Below are 19179 nucleotides of genomic sequence, written 5' to 3' on the forward strand. Positions count from 1 at the left end.
CAAAGGATGATGGGAAATAAAGGAGGCGTTTCTAAAATCTAGCTAGCTATTTAGCAAAGTGTTAGCCAAGATTTTCTTTTCCAGTATTGATTTCTTGTCCGCTTACGGTTTAAATTTTTGCCCCGTTTTTAATGAATAAACGGACAACTGAAAACAGAAAGAAACAAGTGACCGAAGCTTGATGGCTGAAAAACCAGACTGCTTTGTGTAGCCAGCTAAAATTATGCTAGCTACATCATATATTACGGTACTCCGCTTCGCGTCATAAGGAGGTCAAAGGACGACAACAGTACATTTCAGCAGGAAAACATAGGTCATTAGTTAGCTATTTTATCCGATTGTCGGTGGGGAAACTGTGTTAAGAGCTCGTGTCCGTGTTTAGGGATCTGCTTGTGTAAGACGGTGTCAGTTGGACTCATGCGCTAAAACTCTGCGGGTAGTTCAGTTTGCTGACTGTTGTGTTATGGCTCCTTCAGTGAGCTCCTCAGTCATGTCACCTGTCAGACTTTGCTGTTTGTATCGCAGCCTGTGCTGGAGAACAAACGGTCAGTAGACAGCAGAGAGCTGAAATGAAGAAGAAGGATTTTATAAGTGACTTATGTCTTGTTTTTTGTAGGCTTGAGCCAAAAGAGTTTGTGTCCAGCTCCGGGTTCAGCAGCTTTGTGCAGGTACAGTCCTAGTCCTAACCAGACAGCAGGACCCAAACATTTTACCAGCCCTCTCCATGTTTGCCATTAAAATGAGGATTACAATCAACATGCAGGGTTATGACATGAGTTAATAAAGCTGCAGTTATACAGCTGTGTGCAAGCAGTCTGTTTATGTTAATTAAAGATGGTTGCAGAATTTTAAGTGAACATCTGCTTTATGATAATCATTTTTACATCCTCAGTGAGAAAAACAGTTCATACCTGAGAAATGCTGTGTCCTCAGGTACGGCTGAGAGTGTGTTCACGCTCATCATGCACTATTGTAAGGACACTGGGGCTTAATTAATAAACCATAAAATGCAGTTTTGTTCTTCTAAATTAACACTTCAAAGTCATTAATGAATCTGTCTCAGAGGAACTAGATGTCAGGAAAGTGTTTGTCTTCTCACTGTTTCTCTAACGTGATGACCATCAATAACAAGCTTTTTAAAGAAAATGTGTCTTTCACAACTGTTGTTACAATATCCTGAATACTTGATTAATTGTTAGGTCTAAAAAATGTCAAATAATAGTTAGAATATAGTTAGAAATGTCCATCAGGGTTTCTTTAACAGTCCAAAATCCAAAGATATTCGTTGTACAATTTCTGTGCATCTCTGTGCAGACAAACATCACAAACTCCTTCATCCCCCTTTTGCTTCTTCACAGACAAACAAACTCTCCCAGATGGACTCGAGGGTTATTCTCCCGTGGCGGCGGTGCCGGCGAGGAGCCGCACACCCTGGAGGACATCGCCAAGAACATCAAAGAGCAGCAGTACAAGAGGGTGGTGGTGATGGCCGGAGCTGGGATCAGCACGCCGAGCGGCATCCCAGATTTCAGGTGAAAAGCTTAGATGTGGTTTCTGGAGTTTCTAAAAACCTGAAAATATCAGGAGTGTTGTGGGGGTCTATCAGCACCTTGTTCCCTCGCAGGTCTCCAGGCAGCGGCCTCTACAACAACCTGCAGCAGTACGACCTGCCTTACGCTGAGGCCATATTCGAGATCAGCTTTTTCCATCAGAACCCTCAACCCTTCTTCACCCTGGCCAAAGAGCTGTATCCAGGAAACTATCAGCCCAATCTGACCCATCATTTTGTCCGGCTGCTCCACAAGAAGGGTCAGCTGCTCAGGATGTACACGCAGAACATCGACGGGCTGGAGAGACGTATGCACTCAGACCTTTGCTTCTCTTTGCATTGTTTTTGATACGACACCATCATCATGCTTGTTTACCTGTACGTGTGTCTGTATTAAGTGGCAGGGATTCCTCCTGAGATGTTGGTGGAAGCTCATGGGACATTTGCCACCGCCACCTGCACTGTGTGCCGGAGGAAATACGAGGGAGAGGAGCTGCGAGTGAGTGAGAACCAAATACTGTAAACTGCAGCCCCAGACTGAGCACAGTATTTCAGACATGGTTTATCATGTTGCAGCCATTTATGTTTTTTTAATGAGAGACGTTTCATATATTTTCCTGTGGAGAAATCTTTTAAGTGATGTTTTTGATCCCAGCAGTGAACAGATGTTCAGCTGACTTCCACACGCAGTGTTTCTGGCTGAATTTTGAAAAACAGTCACTTGCATTTATATTTGTGTTTTCTGGTTGTCCATCTGTCCCGTTCTCATGATTGAGATCGATGGTAAATCTGCGTTCTGTTTCCATGTCTCATCAGCCGGACGTGATGAGAGGGACGGTCCCCAAGTGTCCCACCTGTAAGGGCGTGGTCAAGCCCGACATTGTGTTTTTTGGGGAGGAGCTTCCCCATCACTTCTTCAAGTACCTGACAGACTTCCCGCTGGCGGACCTCCTGATCGTCATGGGTACCTCACTGGAGGTGAGCGCCGCCGCCGTCAGACCGCATCATGTTTCTGATGTTTCTCCAGCTGAAATTCCACCTGCTTTGGAAACGTGATGTTATTGGGTCTTTGCCCTGCAGGTGGAGCCCTTTGCCAGTCTGTCAGGAGCTGTGCGCAGCTCTGTGCCCCGTCTGCTCATCAACAGGGACCTGGTGGGGCCGTTCGCCTGGCGCCGCCGGCCTCAGGACGTCGTGCAGCTGGGCGACGTGGTCAGCGGCGTGCAAGCCCTGGTGGATGCCATCGGCTGGACTCAGGAGCTGGACGCCCTGATGGCGGCCGGTGCTGAGAGAGTGAGTGTGTGTTTTGGCCATCGGTTCAAGTGAGATCTAGTTACTAACTTTGTGTACTGTTTGACGGTGGGCAGCGGGTTTGTCACAGCTCGCTCTCTTTCTTTACAGAATTAGCTAACGTCATGTTATCGTGTGTGCTTTTATCTGCAGGCCACAACAAAGACAGAAGAGTGACCAACATGAAGCTGGAGGTTTGACCTTTTCACTGCACTCAGCCATGAAAACACCAACACTGCAAGAATAGACCCGGCTGACTTGTGCCCATGGTTTTACTGAGGTTCACGTGCTAATACTGGGATTATTGGTTTTATCAATGGAAGCTCACAGAAGGGAAAATAATGAACTGCTACACTGGAAATGCAGCAAAAATGAAATGTTCTCAAATATCAGTAAAGTGCAGGTAAGTGACACAGTGATGAAAAATCCAGGTGCTTTTCAGGCACAACAGAAAGTAAAAATTGTTGCAGAATTTTCTATTTGTGAGGTGATATGTTCAATAAATAACCTCAGCTGATTGACCGCATTGACCAAATAAGATAAACAATAATTTATTTTGTTTATTCTTTATTTTCTTTATTCTCCTCAGAAACAATCTTTGACTGTAAGAATGAAGTCTTTAGAAAATTAACATTTAAGGCACAATTTTTCATACACTCTTAGAAATCACTATCATGTCTGTATATATATATAATTAAGAAAGAGATTTTAGCCTTTTAATAGATTTTAACAGACTCATATGCAGAAAAATCTGTGCCATTGTCTTCATCATCTTCACATTTATTTGTAAAACAGACTGAAGGTTCGTGCTGAATCGAAACTGTTGGGAAACACTGAACCATCTTGGATATTATACTCTGTAAAAGTTCCATTTGAACAAAAAGTGATTTCCTAAAACAGCTGCTCACTGTAGTTTTTGTCAAACAAACAGGAAGCATTTGTGCATTTGCTGGGACTATTTTCAGCGGCGGATTGATCCACATTTGGTGCTGTGGTGAGTGTGGCAGCAGGACGGTGTGTGTGTCAAAATAAAGTACAGTGTGTGTGTTCATGGTGATGAAGGATCAACAGTGAGGCTCACTGGTGTGTTTTAATAGTTTTTGGACAGTGGAGCTCTGAGGCTCAGAGGAAGAACATATGCTGGGCTTCGTAGTATTTCATGCAGTGTGGCATTTGGTGACCAGACTCATGAAGTGGAACCTTCACATCAAGACTCAGTATACTTTTAACCAGCAGAGGGAGCCAGAGGACAACCTGTCCTGAGACAAAGGTCTCTGTTTGAATGCTCTTCAAGCTAAAACAGAATGAAGGATGTGGAAGAGACACAAAGCTGCACAGAGTTCGTCTCTAATGTGTTTTATAACGTCTCATTAAAACTCAACCAGAGCAATAAACGTCAGGGGAACTGAAGTGTGTCGTGAAAATCTGATATTTCACTCTTCACTTTAAACTACATTAATACTACAAACTCAGAAGTGGTTTGCATATGTACTATTCACATGTATTATATATCTGCATGTATGAAGTTTGACATCCTGAAAGTGTGATTTTAGAAGTGACCCTACAGCTCGTGACGCTACACTGACTTCTTTTTTACATACTTGGTAGATTTTGATTAGACAGTGCTGCAGATGTTCCCCAGCAACAGATTTACACATCACTGAAGTCCAGAGGTGGAGGAAGTGTTAAGGTACTTTACTTAAGTAAAAGTACTAACTGCTAACTAAAGCTGTCCGATAAATGTAATGGAGTGAAAGGAGTAGAAGTTGAAAGAGTCATGAAAAGACTCAAGTAAAGTACAAGTACCTCAGATTCAGTATTTGAGTTATGTTCTTCGTTACAGTCCACCTCTGTTAAAGACTTTATTAGACATTTCTCAAGTTTTAATGGTGCAAACTGATCAAGCAAATCTCAGTCTGAGACTGATGTCAGTTTGAATTACTAAGCCTTCAGCTGCAGCACGTGAACGCCTCGTCCAGGCGTGTGATCGTCTGTGGCTCCGTTGAGGTGCTTCCTCAGCACCAGCTTTGTTGTAGTTAAAACCCTCGATCATAAAAGTGGTCTGATGAAGTCCACCTTCTCTCTCACACCATGTGACCTGAGTTCATGTGAGTTCCTCCAGCTGAGAAACAGTGAGTCCGTCTTCGCTGTGAGATCAACGAGCCTCGTCGTGTTTGTAGTTTTGAGGCTCGTGACAGATTTGATCAAATTCAACACCTGCTTCACATTTTCCTCACACCTCGATCCAATTTTCACCTGCGCTTCGTCTCGGTCCTGGAGAAGAAGGTGTTTTTAAGGTGCTGCCGACGTCTCGATAACGAGAAACGGTTCTGTCACATGCTGCATATCATCTGCTGCGAGGAACGTTTTCCCTTCATTAAAGCGTCTGTGTGCTCATTAAAGGGACTTCGGTGCTTAAACAAAGTCTTCTCACTGCGTTACCGTCACTGCCCCATTTTTTAATATCTTCTTAGGATTATTAATGACGTTCATTAGCACACTGCGGAGTTCATTGTGTTTGGTTTCTGGTCATGCTTTCACATTCAAACAGGGTGACCATGATTCACCCAGATTTGTATTTTTGGTCACTGTAGTGGTGTGATTGGTCCTAAATGAAGTATCTCAACTACTATCGGGTGGATTGACTTGAAATTTAGACATTGATCCATCCATCCATCCATCCATCCATCCATCCATCCATCCATCCATCCATCCATCCATCCACCCTCCCCGACCTCGTCCTGACGCAGACTTTCTTGTTCTTTGTACGACGTCACCTGTCTCTGTCGTCCACAGTCCCTGTGGGTTTACATTGGAGTTAAATGAACATCTATATGAGGGTGTAACCACGTGTTCTTTCATGTCCCACCAATACTTAAAAAATACCCATCTGTCGCCCCCAATATACAAGGAGACCTTTGACATACACTGGCACTGAACTGTGACTGTGTTTCTGTTTTCAGTGAAAGGTTTCTAAAATCACGTCTGGTATTCAGTCTGGTTGCTCAGCATGAGGCGTTCGACCACACTGACCTCAAACTGAGCTGATTTAGATTTCAGCTCAAGGCCGCTGGGACATTTAGATTGATGACACACTTTATTAGAAAGGTTTCCACATAAAACGTGGATATGGCGTACAGTAGGCACAGGCAGTAACAAACAAGCTGTGCTACAGGACAGGAAGTCATGGCTGAAAGGACAATATCAGCCAGAGTGAAGCCGTCCTGCAGAGTACTTTCAGTTTCAGGTCATAAAACCACTTTTTCACAAATCTTTACAGGATAAAAACAGACACTCATTAAGCTGAGTTTCCTATTATTCAACATCATACATACAGAACATTTTTGAAAGCAAATGTTACTCAGTTAAAAATGAAATGAATGAAAATAAAATCGATCAATCCGAGCAGGTGTCCTGCTGAGTGTTTCAAGTAGCAAAAGTAAAAGTTTTAGAGGGAAATGAGATGATTCAGAGCTGGAAACGACGACGCCATGTAAAACGCAAATAAAGCAGGAAGCCTTTCCAGGATGCTCCTTTCAGACCCAATCATGATCGTCTCACCTGTTACCAGTCAACCTGTTTACCTGTGGAACGATCCAAACAGGTGTTTTTGGGGCGTTTCACATCTTTCAGTCTGTGAAACGTGTCGCTGCATCAGATATTTACAGACATCAATGAAGCTGCTGAGGAAAAACATGAAATATACTGACTTTGTCCTGTTTTCAGTTGAGTTTATGTCAACAAGGATCAGCAAATTCTGTTTCATTGACGTTTTACGCACCTTTTTTTGGAATTGGAGTCGAGATAAAGTGATTTGTTTATTAGATAAAGTATGGAATAATTTGGCATGTGGCAGTAACGAGAACAGTCATAAGTTATTTCAACATGTAAAGGATCTTGTTGAGACAAGAAAAGGTTTTTGTATAAAGAGAATAGGCAGGCAGCTGTAGTGACATAACCTCCAGAGAAGCAGAGGAGAATTTTTACCGTAAAAGTGAAACTGTCAGAAAGAAGATGTTCACCCTGTCCTCCTCGGCCTCGCAGCTCCAGAATTAATCATATTACTCCTCAGCCTCGTGCAGCAGTCGGAGGGTGTTGATGAGTGTTAGCTCAGATATATTTTTGACGTTTCAGAGATCTCACAAAGACGGTGCTGCTGTAATGCCCTCAGTATTCTGAAGGTTCGATCACGACACACAGGACATCCTTTGAATTTAAGGCAGATTGCTCCTCAGTACTGTATGAATGTGTTCTGTCTGCACACATGCGAAACACTGAAACAGCTGCGGTTTCAACTGTGCATGTTGGTCTTTATGAAGGTTTGTAGTGATTCACGCTCAGTTCAGAGAGCGAGCGTCTGGATGATCTTCCCTGTTCTGCTCCTCCGGTTACTGTCTGGTTTCCTCTGAACGGCCTCTTCTTCCTCAGTCCATTGATCAGTTGGAGATTTTGGACAAGAACGTTCATGTTTTATGACTTCTGACAGCTTCGTGAGGCCTGATGTGAATGTTAATGTTTTGCATTAAAGGAAGAGTTCAACATTTAGGGAGATACTCTGAGATTTAGATGAAGTGATTTATACCACTCTCATACTGCCAGGAGCCGTGGTTTAGCTTAGCTTAGCTTAGCTTAGCCTAGCTTAGCAAAAAGACTCGGTTTGGTTTTTGTACGAATTGAAAAAATAAAACGTGCTGGTACACAGATGTTATCTGTAGTCAAACCCAGGCTAGCTGTTTCCAGTCTTTGTGCTAAGCTAAGCTAAGCTAAGCTAACCAGCAGCTGACTATTTCATATTTAGCGCACAGACATGAGAGTGGTGTTGATCTTATCATCGAACTGTTTGCAACAAATAGGCGTACTTCCCAAAATGTCAAACTGTTCCTTTAAGCTCATAGAAGAAAGTGAAGATTAACGTCTGACCTAGAGGATTTGTATTTTCGTCATGAAGCTGCTTTGACGTTCTGGTCTGTTGAAGCTTTTTCCCTCTTTCTGCAATTGGGGGCATTTCTGCCCTGAGTCCATCCTTTCAGGCAGAGCAGGCTCCGGACAAATCCCACATCGTTCACTGGAACCTGCAGACCGTAACTTCAGCCGAGGCTGATGTACAGACCAACTGAAGGTGGAGAGAAGCTCCTCTCCGTCAGGGAAGTTTGTGTTTAGCTGTTTTCTGGAGCTTTCCGCACCATCATTTCTTGGATCAAGAAAGGACATCATTAAATGGCAACATGGACCCAGAAGTGCAACATATATCACCAGAAACTGTCTGCATTTGTCCGTCAGCCAGATACCACCAGCCATCCACATCCAGCTCGAGTGAAATCTCAGCTCAGACCCGTGTGCTGTTAATCCGACCAAACCGGGCTGAGCCTCATGATCTCCCAGCTCCTTCCTTTAGCGTCCGAGGAGGGAAATCTGGTGTCAGCAGCAGCTGCGGAAACATTTCTTGAAGAACTTCTTGAACTCCGTGTTGAAGATGGTGTAGATGATGGGGTTGAGGGCGCTGTTGACGTAGCCCAGCCAGGTGACGGTGCTCATCAGACCGGGAGGGATGTCGCAGGTCAAACACACAGCTCGCGTCGTGTGGACCACAAAGAACGGCGTCCAGCAGAACAAGAAGCAACCTGCACGACAAATGAAGAGAGTCAGTCATCGAGTTTTCTCTCTTTGAGCCAGAACTTCAGACGCAGACCTGGTCTCTGAGTCAAAGGTCACTTTCACACCAGAGCTGTTTGGTCCGCTTTAAACGGACCAGAGTTCGTTTCCTCGGATAGTCCGCTTAGTTTGGGCAGGTGTGAAAGCTCGTCCGAACTCTGGTGCGGACCAAACAAGTGAACTCTGGTCCGCCTGAAAACGTGGGTCCCTGGTTCGGTTTGTCTGCAGTGTGAAAGCTCACCGGACCAAACACAGGACCAAATGTACGCAGTGACGCTGTACGCAGAGCATACGCATGCTAACATACAACATGTCTCATCTGTATTAATAATTTAGCTTGATCCTGCATCTCTGTTTGCAGCTCATTAGTCCTTACGTGAATGTTTACAGTTGCTATGGCAACAAGTGACCGCTGACATTAGCATTTGCTAGCTAGCTTAGCTCAATGGTCTGAACAATAACCCATAAATTCACAATTTGGCATATTTAAACAAAATCAAATCACAGCTACCAACAGTCACAGTCCTTAAACTCTGAACTCATCTGTTGTCACACGTTAGATCGTCAAAGTTAGAAAAATAACAGAATCAGTCCCTGATGAGCTACGATAGCGTTATAGGAACAGTTGTGTTCACTGTTGTTTCTCCGGGCCGGGAGGGAGGGATTTCCCCTCCTACTTTGTCCAATGGACGAGCGCCCCTTTCAACCACGTGATGCTGCTCAGAAAGTTCGATGCGCTTTAGAAATCACAGCATGAAAGCAGAACTGAAACAAGAGATAAATGCAACAATGCTGCGACTTTCAGCTCCCCAATCGAACCGAGTCCGCTGGGTCAGGTGTGAAAACGACCAAAGTGACAGACTCTGCGTCGAGCCTTGATCAACCTGTGAGTGCCGGAGGTGGAACAAAATACTGTGACGGGATATTTCAGAACGTCACAAAACTGTGGCAGTACACATCTGGAGGTAGCTTTTCTCTTACCAATTATTCATTTTTCTGACAGTCATGCTTGTTTTTGTCTAAAGGACAAATGACATGAATCAACAAGGTGAACTGTCAGAGGGCTCAAAGCGATCGAACATCAGCGTGGTCATTTCCTTTAAACCGTTGGAGAAGATGTCACTCCAGCTAAATTCAGACACTTTAATGATTAATTGTTCGTTTTAATTGCATATAGATAAGAAACAGCCCAGCAGAAAAAAACACAAAAAAGGTTTTTCCCTTTCATTTCATTGATTATGTTGAAGTCCTGCCTCATGTATGACAGCAAACTGTAAACCTTCTGTACTCATATCTTATACTGTAGTAAAAGTCATGTAGAAATACTCAGTTACAAGTAAAATTACAGTAGTAGCATCAAAATGCAGAATGGCCCATTTCAGAGTAATACATGAATTAAATTGCTGGATTATAATTGCATTAATCTCTGTGCAGCTGGTAAAGGTGGAGCTCACGCTGAGTCCTTTATGTTCCGCTGGGTCGTGGTGACATCCCCCCTCTGGGATTAATGAAGCTTTATCTTAACTGATAATGTTACATCATAATTTATTTATTGTTATTGAATCTGTGGAGCAACTGAAGGTATCAGATGAATGTGGTGCAGCAGATAAAGCAATGATCTCCTCTGAAAGGTGGTGGAGTACAAAGTAGCATAAAATATAAGTACTACACATACCTCAGACTGTGTTTAAGTACAGTGCTTGAGTAAATGTACTCAATTACTTTCCACCACTGCTTAGTATACCATTACTCTCCTGGGTGAATAACTACAAAAGCCACTTTAATTTTTTTATTTTTCAATCAATATGACGATCACTCAAACTGTAAAAACGTCTCGTAGAAGCTGGAAATAAATATTTGTCTTTTCTCCTGCATTAATGACGTCCTGATGCTTCAGCTCTGCGCTCACGTCCAGCTGTCCACAGATGTTGATGCTGTTTAATGCAGAGGTCTGAAGTCTGAAGATCTGAGTTTCTTTGAGTTTACCAACTCATTTGTTATATGAAGAGGTTTTGGACACAGGACTGAAAACTGAGAGATGACAGAACATTTAACACCTGACGAGACTTTAGAGCTGCTACAGGCAGCCAGCTGTTAGCTGAACTCTTCAACGTGTAACTGACAAACTGAACTCGAGCACAGGTGATATTAAAGGTGGATATATATAAAGGTGATATAAAGAAACTTTATTGTTAAAATTAAAACAAAAAAAAAACAATCCTGCAGACACAGACTTAAATATACAGACTGATGTTAGTCATAACTCGAGGACACGTTTCTTAAAGTAACATTAAAGGTTCAAAACTCAGCTCTTTGAATGATTTACACTTTTTCTTCATGACTTACACACAATAACTGAGCTTATTAACTAAACATCCCAAACCATGACGCCATCTACCAAAAGACAGACACGTTTTCCAAAGCTACAAACTAAACTGGTCCCCGTCTTCACGAGTGAAAAACTCCCCCCACAGCTCCCTTCATACATCACTGTGCCCGTTTAGAAAGCACCAGCATTCAGTATCATTAACTCAAGTCACCACAGCTGGAACCCAATTAACGCACAATTTCCCAGGTGGAAACGCTAAGAATCAAAATTATTCACGCCAATCAGAGCGTCACGACCGATAATTCAAAGGGCCACAGGTCAGTTCACTTGATTTGGAATAATGATCCACTAAGACCTGAAGGTAGAGGAAGATGAAGGAGACAAACAGTTTCAAATGAGATTCAAACAAGGTTGACCAAGTCCTCATCCAGGAGATGTCCATGAGGGACAGTGGACAAAGAGAACAGCCGAATCTGAGTCACAGCGGCCTCGTTCATCCGGACCTGGACGGTTTACTGTGCTAGGAGGACGGCTCATTTCCAGAAGACCAAGAGATGGAGATCATCGACGTGGACATAGCAACGATATCGTTCGCTTGTTGGAGATACAAAGGAGATTCTTGAGGATCAGGGAGTATTTCGAGGCCTTCATGCAGTCAGCATCTCAACCACTGACCGTGTTCTTCTCCAGAACAGGTTGAGAATGAAACCTAAAGAACTCCATAAGACTGTTTGTTCCTGCGGTATGCTGGCCTGCTTTCGTGTATCAGAGTGGTCGTTTACTGTGCTGCGTTTCATCTCTTCTGTAGAGAATCTGATGCCAGAGACTCTCCTCATGACTCCTCTTTGTTGATGAAACAGGATTTAATCTGATGTGGTCGGCAGCGACGCACCGTTGTCTCGTGGAACGACGCCAGCTTCCATCAGGCTGCTCTGGATCGTGACTGCTTCACGAACAGGAACAGAACCGTTATTCACTGCAGAAACAGGTTTTTACGGGCGTGTTTTGAGCTGATCTCGCTGGCTCATCTTCTGTGGTGAACGTGTTTGATGGGTTTTGCGCGATAGCTGGAGGCAAAGTTTGCTTTAGATGTAAAACTATATGGTTTTTAGTGAGTGAGAGTTTGGTTTCACATCATGAAGAATAGCTCTAACTTTAAAGGACGACCTCGTACTGTAACTCCAGACAGGAAATAAAAACTCAGATCCATAAAACCATCCCAGAGTCTATTTTAAAACTCCATCCTCCACCCCTCGCTCCTCCAAACAGATCCCCCATTAGCTTCTGCTGCTCAGTGTTTTGTCCTGCCTGAAGATCCAGCCTCAACAGGAAGTGCGTCAGATGAAGGCCGGTGACGATGAAGACGGCCTGTTTCACCGTGACTTGACAGTGTGACTCTAAATGATTCACGACCACACTGAGCTCATTAGAGACAAAGAGGAGACGTACGACTCTGCCGTCTCATAATTCTAACTCAAGACATTACAGCTCGAGGGTGTTCAATACATTTTTGGATTTTGTGACTTTTTTTTTCTCAACTTAATCACAGGAAACGTGTTCATGTCAGTGCCAGAGTCCACAGAGAGGGTGAAGGAGCAGACGATGACTTCTGTATGCTTTGGCATAAATTAAGTGGCCACACAAGGACAGACCGGAAGGTACTTTTGATTTTGTTGGTCCATTTAGAGACCGAGTGTGAGGACGTGATTTACAGCCCCTCCTGAAAGTGAACGTGAGGTCGCTCCCTGCTGAACAAACACTGACGAGCCCCCTGTTCAAGCTGTGGAGCTGGGAGTGACAACCCGCCTTAATAAACTGAGTTTCCTTGACCAGAAGGACAATGAATAACTGTGTCACCGAATCAAACGGAGGCCATTTGTCTCAGGTGTCGTCTCACGTTGGCGATAAAACAGATCCCAGTGATTTATGAGCTCTGAGTTGAGAGGGTGATGGATGGGATTTACATCTTTCTTTCCAGGAGGCTGGAGGACTTTGCATAATACGCCACAGCTCTATTGTCCCTGCACACTTCCTACTCATTAGAAGCATTCAGGACAGCTCTGGTAGTATTATGTTAAATGTAGGAATCCGTGTGAGCGACCTGTGCTGTGCATGTAGTCCTGACCCGATATTTCTGGCACAAAAACATGACAGAAATAGTGACAATTAACAGTTACAGTGTGCTTGATTCATACCTGACCTGACACTCATGTGATAACGATGTAGGTTTGTCACTACGAGCCACTTCTTTCAGCATTTCAGCAGTTAGCGCTGCTTTTAGCCAAGATTGTAAATATTTATTTGTAAGTGTTGGTCTTCGTATTTGACATTTTTAAGACCATATATCAAATAACAACTCTTACATGAGATCATTTGCAGTCTAACAAGGTGATAACTTTATTAACGAGCCACTTTTTGTGCTTCACTGTGCAGATAGTTTCCACATCGCAGGAGGAAAGTTTCTCTGTGCTCACCTTAAATCTGTCTGAGCATCAGGACGTACCTGCAGGATTAATGACATGACAACTAGTCTGAAGCCAATCACGATCCATCTTATTTCTCTGTGTGCAGTATTTTCATATTTAGAGACTCTGGATTTTTCAATGAGGGAGAAGAGGTGCATGTCATTTTAAGGTCTCTTATCTACTTAATTGACCTTTTTTGTGTAGGAAATTATCATTCAAAGAAGAGTCTTTTTAAATGTCTTAAGACAGGGTCTGTTTACCTCCTCAGATGACAGACTGTGCTTTTCTTGTTGATGACAGCTTATGATTGTATTTGAGCTGCAGAAGCTTCTTAATGCGTGTTCAAACTCTTTACTGTTGCTATAAATGAACATGGATGTTTCACCGTCTTCTGCTGCGAGTGTTACGCACAAACGTGGCAGCAGCAAACGTACAGTAAGATAATCAGTCGCTCTGTGTTCGGGAGAGACGGGTGGCTGTAAGAGCGTGTGTTGCATAATAATTGGATTGAGGGCTTGAAGCTAGTTGGAGGTGACGCTTTTATCCCGGCGCTCAGAGTGATCTGCGTGACCGTTGGTGGCCTCACACCTACCTGAGCTGCAACACAACCACTCATTTAAATGTAACGACAAAGTGCAAACGCTAATTAGCTGCTGTGATCAACATCCACAAGCAACAGGTAAACACTCAGAGAGGAAATTCAGATGGTGTGTTTAGAATTTACCTCCTGTTTGATCAATAAGGACCACACACAAGCAAATACGGTGCAACTGAACAAACACAAAGTAATCCTTAAATCAGGCGGTTTTAGCCTCCTGAAGGGCAGCTGCACAAACATATTACAAAGAATGACGCTGTTTTTATGTCCGAACACAGGACAGTTAATGTGAGCTGAAGCTGAATTTATGTTCCTCTGTCACACAGTCTGCATCCTCCGTCCACATGTGACCACAAGGCTGAAGTCAGAGTCTTCATGTCTGATCTCTGCAGACCTCCACACCTTTTACATCCCACATAACCAACTGATTTATTTTCCGTACTGACGACCAAACTGAAAAGCCTCCACATCGTCTTCCCCTGCTGATACGCACCATGTTCAGTGGGCTGTGGGCCCAGGTCGGGTATCCACGCTCCTCTCTCGGCCACTCGATCATTAAAGAGCAAACAAACGTGCAGTGAGTTGCTTCGAATGAGTCAGATCATCTTTTGCAGTGATGTGACATTGTGATAGCTTTCCATGCTTAAAATACTCTTGTTAAAGAAAATCTGACGCGTCTGCCGAGGCTGCTGTGAATTTGTTGCTTTCACAACAGAAACCGTTAAGATAATTTGCATCTCCATGAAGACAAAGACGTAGATTTATTTTTGTAAGCGACGAAGTTCGTGTGAAAACAACACTAAAACACGTCGCCATGCAATGCAGCTAATCACCCACAACCTGATTTTCTGCCCTCCAACAACTTTCATTAAAATCTCATTAGATGCCAGCTAACAAGCACATAGTCGACCAATCACAGGGCATCAAACTGCTGTCATGGCGAACGAGCAGCAGCATGCAGAAATGACACCGCTGAGAAGAAACATCAAGAAAGAAAAGTAGTAAGACATAAGAATAATCGTTAAAGCATGAATAAAAGCTTTTTCTTATTATTCCTTCTGAGGAGGAGCTTTAAGTCTCATAACCCTGATGATGTCACGGTGATGTCATCAGGGTCAGTTTGGGTTTGGAGGCGTTTTAACAGAAAGAGTTACAAACTGGCAACGTGGAGTTCGAAAGATGTTGCAGTTTACCAGAGAGGGTGTAATGAAGGGCAGTGCTGCATTATGGGAAATGTAGGATTTGATGTTTTTATCTATTTCTGGGTTTTCAGTTCGGAACAGTTCTGCCACAGCGGACCTCCTACCAGAGCAGAGGAAACTAAATTTGTCTTCCAGGAACTTGTTGCTAATCGTTCACACTGATCAATCCACAATCTGTCACATTTGTTTTCAACGTCACCGCAGTGATTTCTTAGTTTTCTTTACGTTGTAGTTTGCCGACAGTGCTGTGTCAGTGGTTTGAGCCCTGTGAGTGTCTGATTGGAGGAGAGGGACACGTGAACACTCACCTACGACGACAGGTAGCACCTTCATAGCTTTCCTCTCCCTGTTGTTGATCTTGGCTCTCTTCTTCCTGTGCGGCTGCTGGCTGAACGTCACCGTGGGCACCGAGTTCTCTCTGTACTGCCGAGGATAAGGAATCTCCTGCTGGATGTAGTCGTCCGTGTCGTCCAGCCGAGACTGGGCCAAGTCCCTCTCGATGATCCGGGGCAGAGGCATGGGCAGAGGCCCGGGGATGGTGCCTGTCAGCGGGGGGAGGGCTGTGGCGACGGCCGCGTGCTGCAGCTTCCTGCAGGCCTCGATGCTGCTGCGCAGTTTGACCTTACGAGCCTCCTCCCAGCGCTGCAGCCCGCGGAAAACTCCAAAGTAGAGCAGGACCATGATGGGACAGGGGATGAAAAAGGAGCAGACGGAGGAGTAAACCACATAGTTGTTGTCCTCCAGTTTGCACTCGCTCGGGTCGCGGTTTGGCACGTTGTTGATACCAAAGATGACAGGTGAGGCCACGGCCAGGGCCAGCAGCCAGGTGGCCGACAGCAGGATGAGCTGACGGTGGTCCACGTGTTTACGGTTGTAGTTTAGGGGAATGGACACTGCGATGAACCTGCACAACAAGAGAAGAAGAGTCAGAACTTCAAAGCACATGTTGAATGCACTACAACACCACACTTCTCATAAATGAATGAATGAATATTTATCAGACATTCATTTGCAATTATGAGTCCTTCCAAAGAAATTGTTTTTAATGAAATAAGTATTTTGTGGTTAATATTCCAGCGATTCCTGTGATTTAACGGGCTGCCTTAAAAAGACATAATAATAACAGAAAATTACGAAAAAACCCTCATTCTGAACGAGGTGAAATGTTTTTCTATGTTGTTGACGATTAGAAGAAACTCAGGAAACTCTCAGGCGTCATCCTGCTGCTGCAGACAGGAAGTCAGCAGCAGTCACTGATACTTATTCCTTTCTGCAGTTTTAACATGTTTGAAAGCGACGTGTTTGTCCTATTCTTCCTTTAGTGTCACATTTTTCACACGTCTGGTCAGATTTGTAGCCTTGTTTACTCATTCTTTGATCATTTCCAGATTTAAAATCAATTCTGCCAGTTTTTGCTGCAGTTATTGTACGGCTGCATGTGTTTACACGACATTTACACTTACATTAGCTGATTTTTGGGGGGGCAACATAACAAGCTGCAAACATTGTGAGCACTGACATAAAACAAGGGTAACATCTCACCGCTTGATCACTTGGTGAATTTTAGTTTCACCTCATCGGCTCATGACTGCTCTGAAAGCTCTGATGAAGGCTTCGTGTGTGTTGTTTTTTTGGTTTTTTTTTACCACTGGATGTCTTTTCTTAATATGTTTCAGCTAAAGAAACACACTGCCGTTCTTCTGACTGTTCAATAGCTAAGCAGGATTATCGAGTCTAAAGTGCAGCAGAATTCTTAGTATCTGCATTCTGATTCATTTGAGGATAAAATCTGAATCTTGTCCTTAAACTCTGAGATAAATATGGATCTTCACCTTCCCACCACTGCTTTTCTTAGGGGGAGTTCAACCCTTATCTGAACCTTGACCGGACCGGCGCTCACGTACCTGTCCACGCTGATGGCACACAGGTTGAATATGGATGCGGTGCACAGCATCACATCCATGGTCATCAGGCCATCACACATCAGCATATTCAGGGACCAAACTCCACCCTGAAACTACACCCACACACAGAAGGAAACACACACCAGCTCATTAGCTGCCCCAAATCTGAGAGTAAATACGTCTAATCCTCTTGTGTTTTCACCAGCGCAGTGCTGAGACCGACATTCCTCCAGTGAAACACAGCTCTGTCTGTCCACTCTCCTCCACTGGCTTCTCTTAAGGTGAACAGAGAAAGGTTTTAACTTTCAGACTGACTTTTCTAATCCACCGAGTGCATGCAGACAAACCAGCAGTGTGACACTCAGCCGGTTAACGGGCTGCAACCTTCGGCTCAGATCACAGATGAGGCTAATTACAGAGGACTTAAGCAGGAGTCTCAGCAGGGCATCTCTGAGCCACAGAGGTATTCAGATGGACAGGCGTGCAGGCAGGTGGCTTTTAATCCTTTAATGAGGCTAGATGACACCATTTAGACCTTTCTATTGCCCGGAAATATTGTGATTCATGGATCATACCTCTCCTAAACGGTATGAACCTCCAGACTCCCCAATCATGAATTAATCCTGATTAAAGAAGTGAGAGACACAGCACGGCTCACTGGTCTTTCCTCCATGTTGTGTCATGATGAACTGGCTCTGATGGGTTTAGTGGGTAACCTTCCCTCATCGGATTCTTCCAGGTGTTGTTCCCTTTTGTTCTTTTGACCAGGATGTCTAAAATGCTTCCTTTCACATGAGAATTGTGAGAATGACCAAAACCTTGTGGACGTAAACGTGTGTGCTCTACAAACCAAAAACTCCCCTCTGTACAGTGTCACATGTCCGCTGGTGTTAGGTGAGGATGATGAGACCCCTGACAGACATGTAAAGGGCCCCGACCCACCTTACAGGAGCAAAACACCCAGACAGAGAGACCAAAAAAGGCAGCAGTTGATTCATCATTGTTGTTTTTAGTGGTTTTGCATGTGGTTGTGGTCATTGTGCCAGCCTCTGTGGTCATTTTCTGTCACTTTGTGGTCATTAATGTTTCTTTGTAGTGATTTTGTGAGTCGGTGGTCATTTTGTTTGTCATTTTACAGCTCTGCAATCATTTTACGTCTTTTTGTAGTCATTCTTTGTGGTCATTCTGAGTGTTTCTGTCGTCGTTTTGTGTCTCTGCCTCACCTGCAGAATGTAACTGCTGGTGGCTGAAACGCTAAAATATGTAGTTCAGATTAAAGTGGAGAAGCTGTCCAAAGCTTCCTGCCGCTGCAGCTCAGCGCTCACAGTCACAGACATTAAATATGACAGCACAATATAAGATATGACCCCCGGGGGCCCCTGACTCCTGGGCCCCTGGCTTTGTACTCGGCTGGCCCTTTCAGCAATCCATCGCGGCTACTGTAGCTTACCTCTGCGTAAACGAAGAGCGGCAGAACCAGCACCGCCAGCAGCAAGTCTGCAAACGCCAAACTGACTATGAAGTAGTTTGTGGTCGTTTTTAAAGCCTTCTCCAAATACACGCTGAGGCACACAAGCACGTTTCCGCCGGTGATGATCACAATCAGCAAAACCCCAAATATCAGCGCCGGGAAGTTGTAGTCAGTGACCGCAGCCACCGGCAGCGTGTCGTTGTCGAAGTCAGGGGAGATGTCCGACATGGTGGCCGGTGTTCGGCCGTGCGCCGCAGACTGACGGGCTCCTTGTCCGACGGAGAACGACTCTCTCCGCGGCAGTTTTCATCTATGAGCCGTGTCCAGCATCCCTGGGACGAGTCGGAGCGTTACAGATGAAGTCTGTGTGACTTCTCCCCTGATGACGCTCATCAGTATCCGCAGCGCTCCGTGCGCTCCGCTCTCCAGACGCAAAGCTCCGCCGCGCACAGTATCCAGATTCCGCTTCATCCGCCGTATCTACAATCGCCTCACTTTTATTTTACACTGCACCGATTCTCCCAAACTCTTGCGGCATTATGTGGATCAGTTTCCCCGCCGACTTCTCAGCCTGTTCCTGAAGGAATAAGTTCGTACAGTTGACGAATCAGAAGGCGTCAGTTTAAATCCACCCGCACAAATCTGCTTACTGCGGCGCTGCGCTTCGCTTAGTGCAAACAGTCACAGCAGGATACGAAATCAGCTGTTTGACCAGAAAAACA

At 44.4% G+C, this 19179-nt stretch overlaps 2 protein-coding genes across 2 annotated transcripts; one reads left to right on the forward strand and one right to left on the reverse strand.

Annotated features, from left to right (window-relative positions):
- The first annotated feature begins 12 nt into the window (after positions 1–12).
- Positions 13–4244, forward strand: sirt3 (sirtuin 3). The gene is made up of 8 exons (XM_070964303.1): positions 13–545; positions 617–668; positions 1359–1532; positions 1625–1857; positions 1948–2048; positions 2366–2527; positions 2630–2839; positions 2990–4244. The coding sequence occupies exons 1-8, from the start codon at positions 464–466 to the stop codon at positions 3011–3013; spliced, it is 1038 nt and encodes a 345-aa protein (XP_070820404.1). The 5' UTR covers positions 13–463; the 3' UTR covers positions 3014–4244.
- A 3918-nt stretch (positions 4245–8162) lies between these two features.
- On the reverse strand, positions 8163–18977 carry drd4b (dopamine receptor D4b). Its single transcript, XM_070966255.1, has 4 exons — positions 18437–18977; positions 16987–17099; positions 15391–15986; positions 8163–8457 (listed from the first exon to the last, which is right to left on the reverse strand). The coding sequence occupies exons 1-4, from the start codon at positions 18683–18685 to the stop codon at positions 8255–8257; spliced, it is 1161 nt and encodes a 386-aa protein (XP_070822356.1). The 5' UTR covers positions 18686–18977; the 3' UTR covers positions 8163–8254.
- Between the last annotated feature and the right edge of the window lie 202 nt (positions 18978–19179).

Source organism: Chaetodon trifascialis, chromosome 1 (assembly GCF_039877785.1).
Source record: "Chaetodon trifascialis isolate fChaTrf1 chromosome 1, fChaTrf1.hap1, whole genome shotgun sequence".
NCBI lineage: Eukaryota > Metazoa > Chordata > Actinopteri > Chaetodontiformes > Chaetodontidae > Chaetodon > Chaetodon trifascialis.

Excerpts from the sequence above, each read along its gene's own strand:
- drd4b (XM_070966255.1), bottom strand. The coding sequence starts at position 18,685 with ATGTCGGACATCTCCCCTGACTTCGACAACGACACGCTGCCGGTGGCT. Across the intron at positions 17,100-18,436 it reads CGCTCTTCGTTTACGCAGAG|TTTCAGGGTGGAGTTTGGTC; the intron begins GTAAGCTACAGT and ends GTGTGGGTGTAG. Across the intron at positions 15,987-16,986 it reads TGTGCCATCAGCGTGGACAG|GTTCATCGCAGTGTCCATTC; the intron begins GTACGTGAGCGC and ends CTTGTTGTGCAG.
- sirt3 (XM_070964303.1), top strand. The coding sequence starts at position 464 with ATGGCTCCTTCAGTGAGCTCCTCAGTCATGTCACCTGTCAGACTTTGC. Across the intron at positions 2,528-2,629 it reads TCATGGGTACCTCACTGGAG|GTGGAGCCCTTTGCCAGTCT; the intron begins GTGAGCGCCGCC and ends TTTGCCCTGCAG. Across the intron at positions 2,840-2,989 it reads TGGCGGCCGGTGCTGAGAGA|GCCACAACAAAGACAGAAGA; the intron begins GTGAGTGTGTGT and ends TTTTATCTGCAG.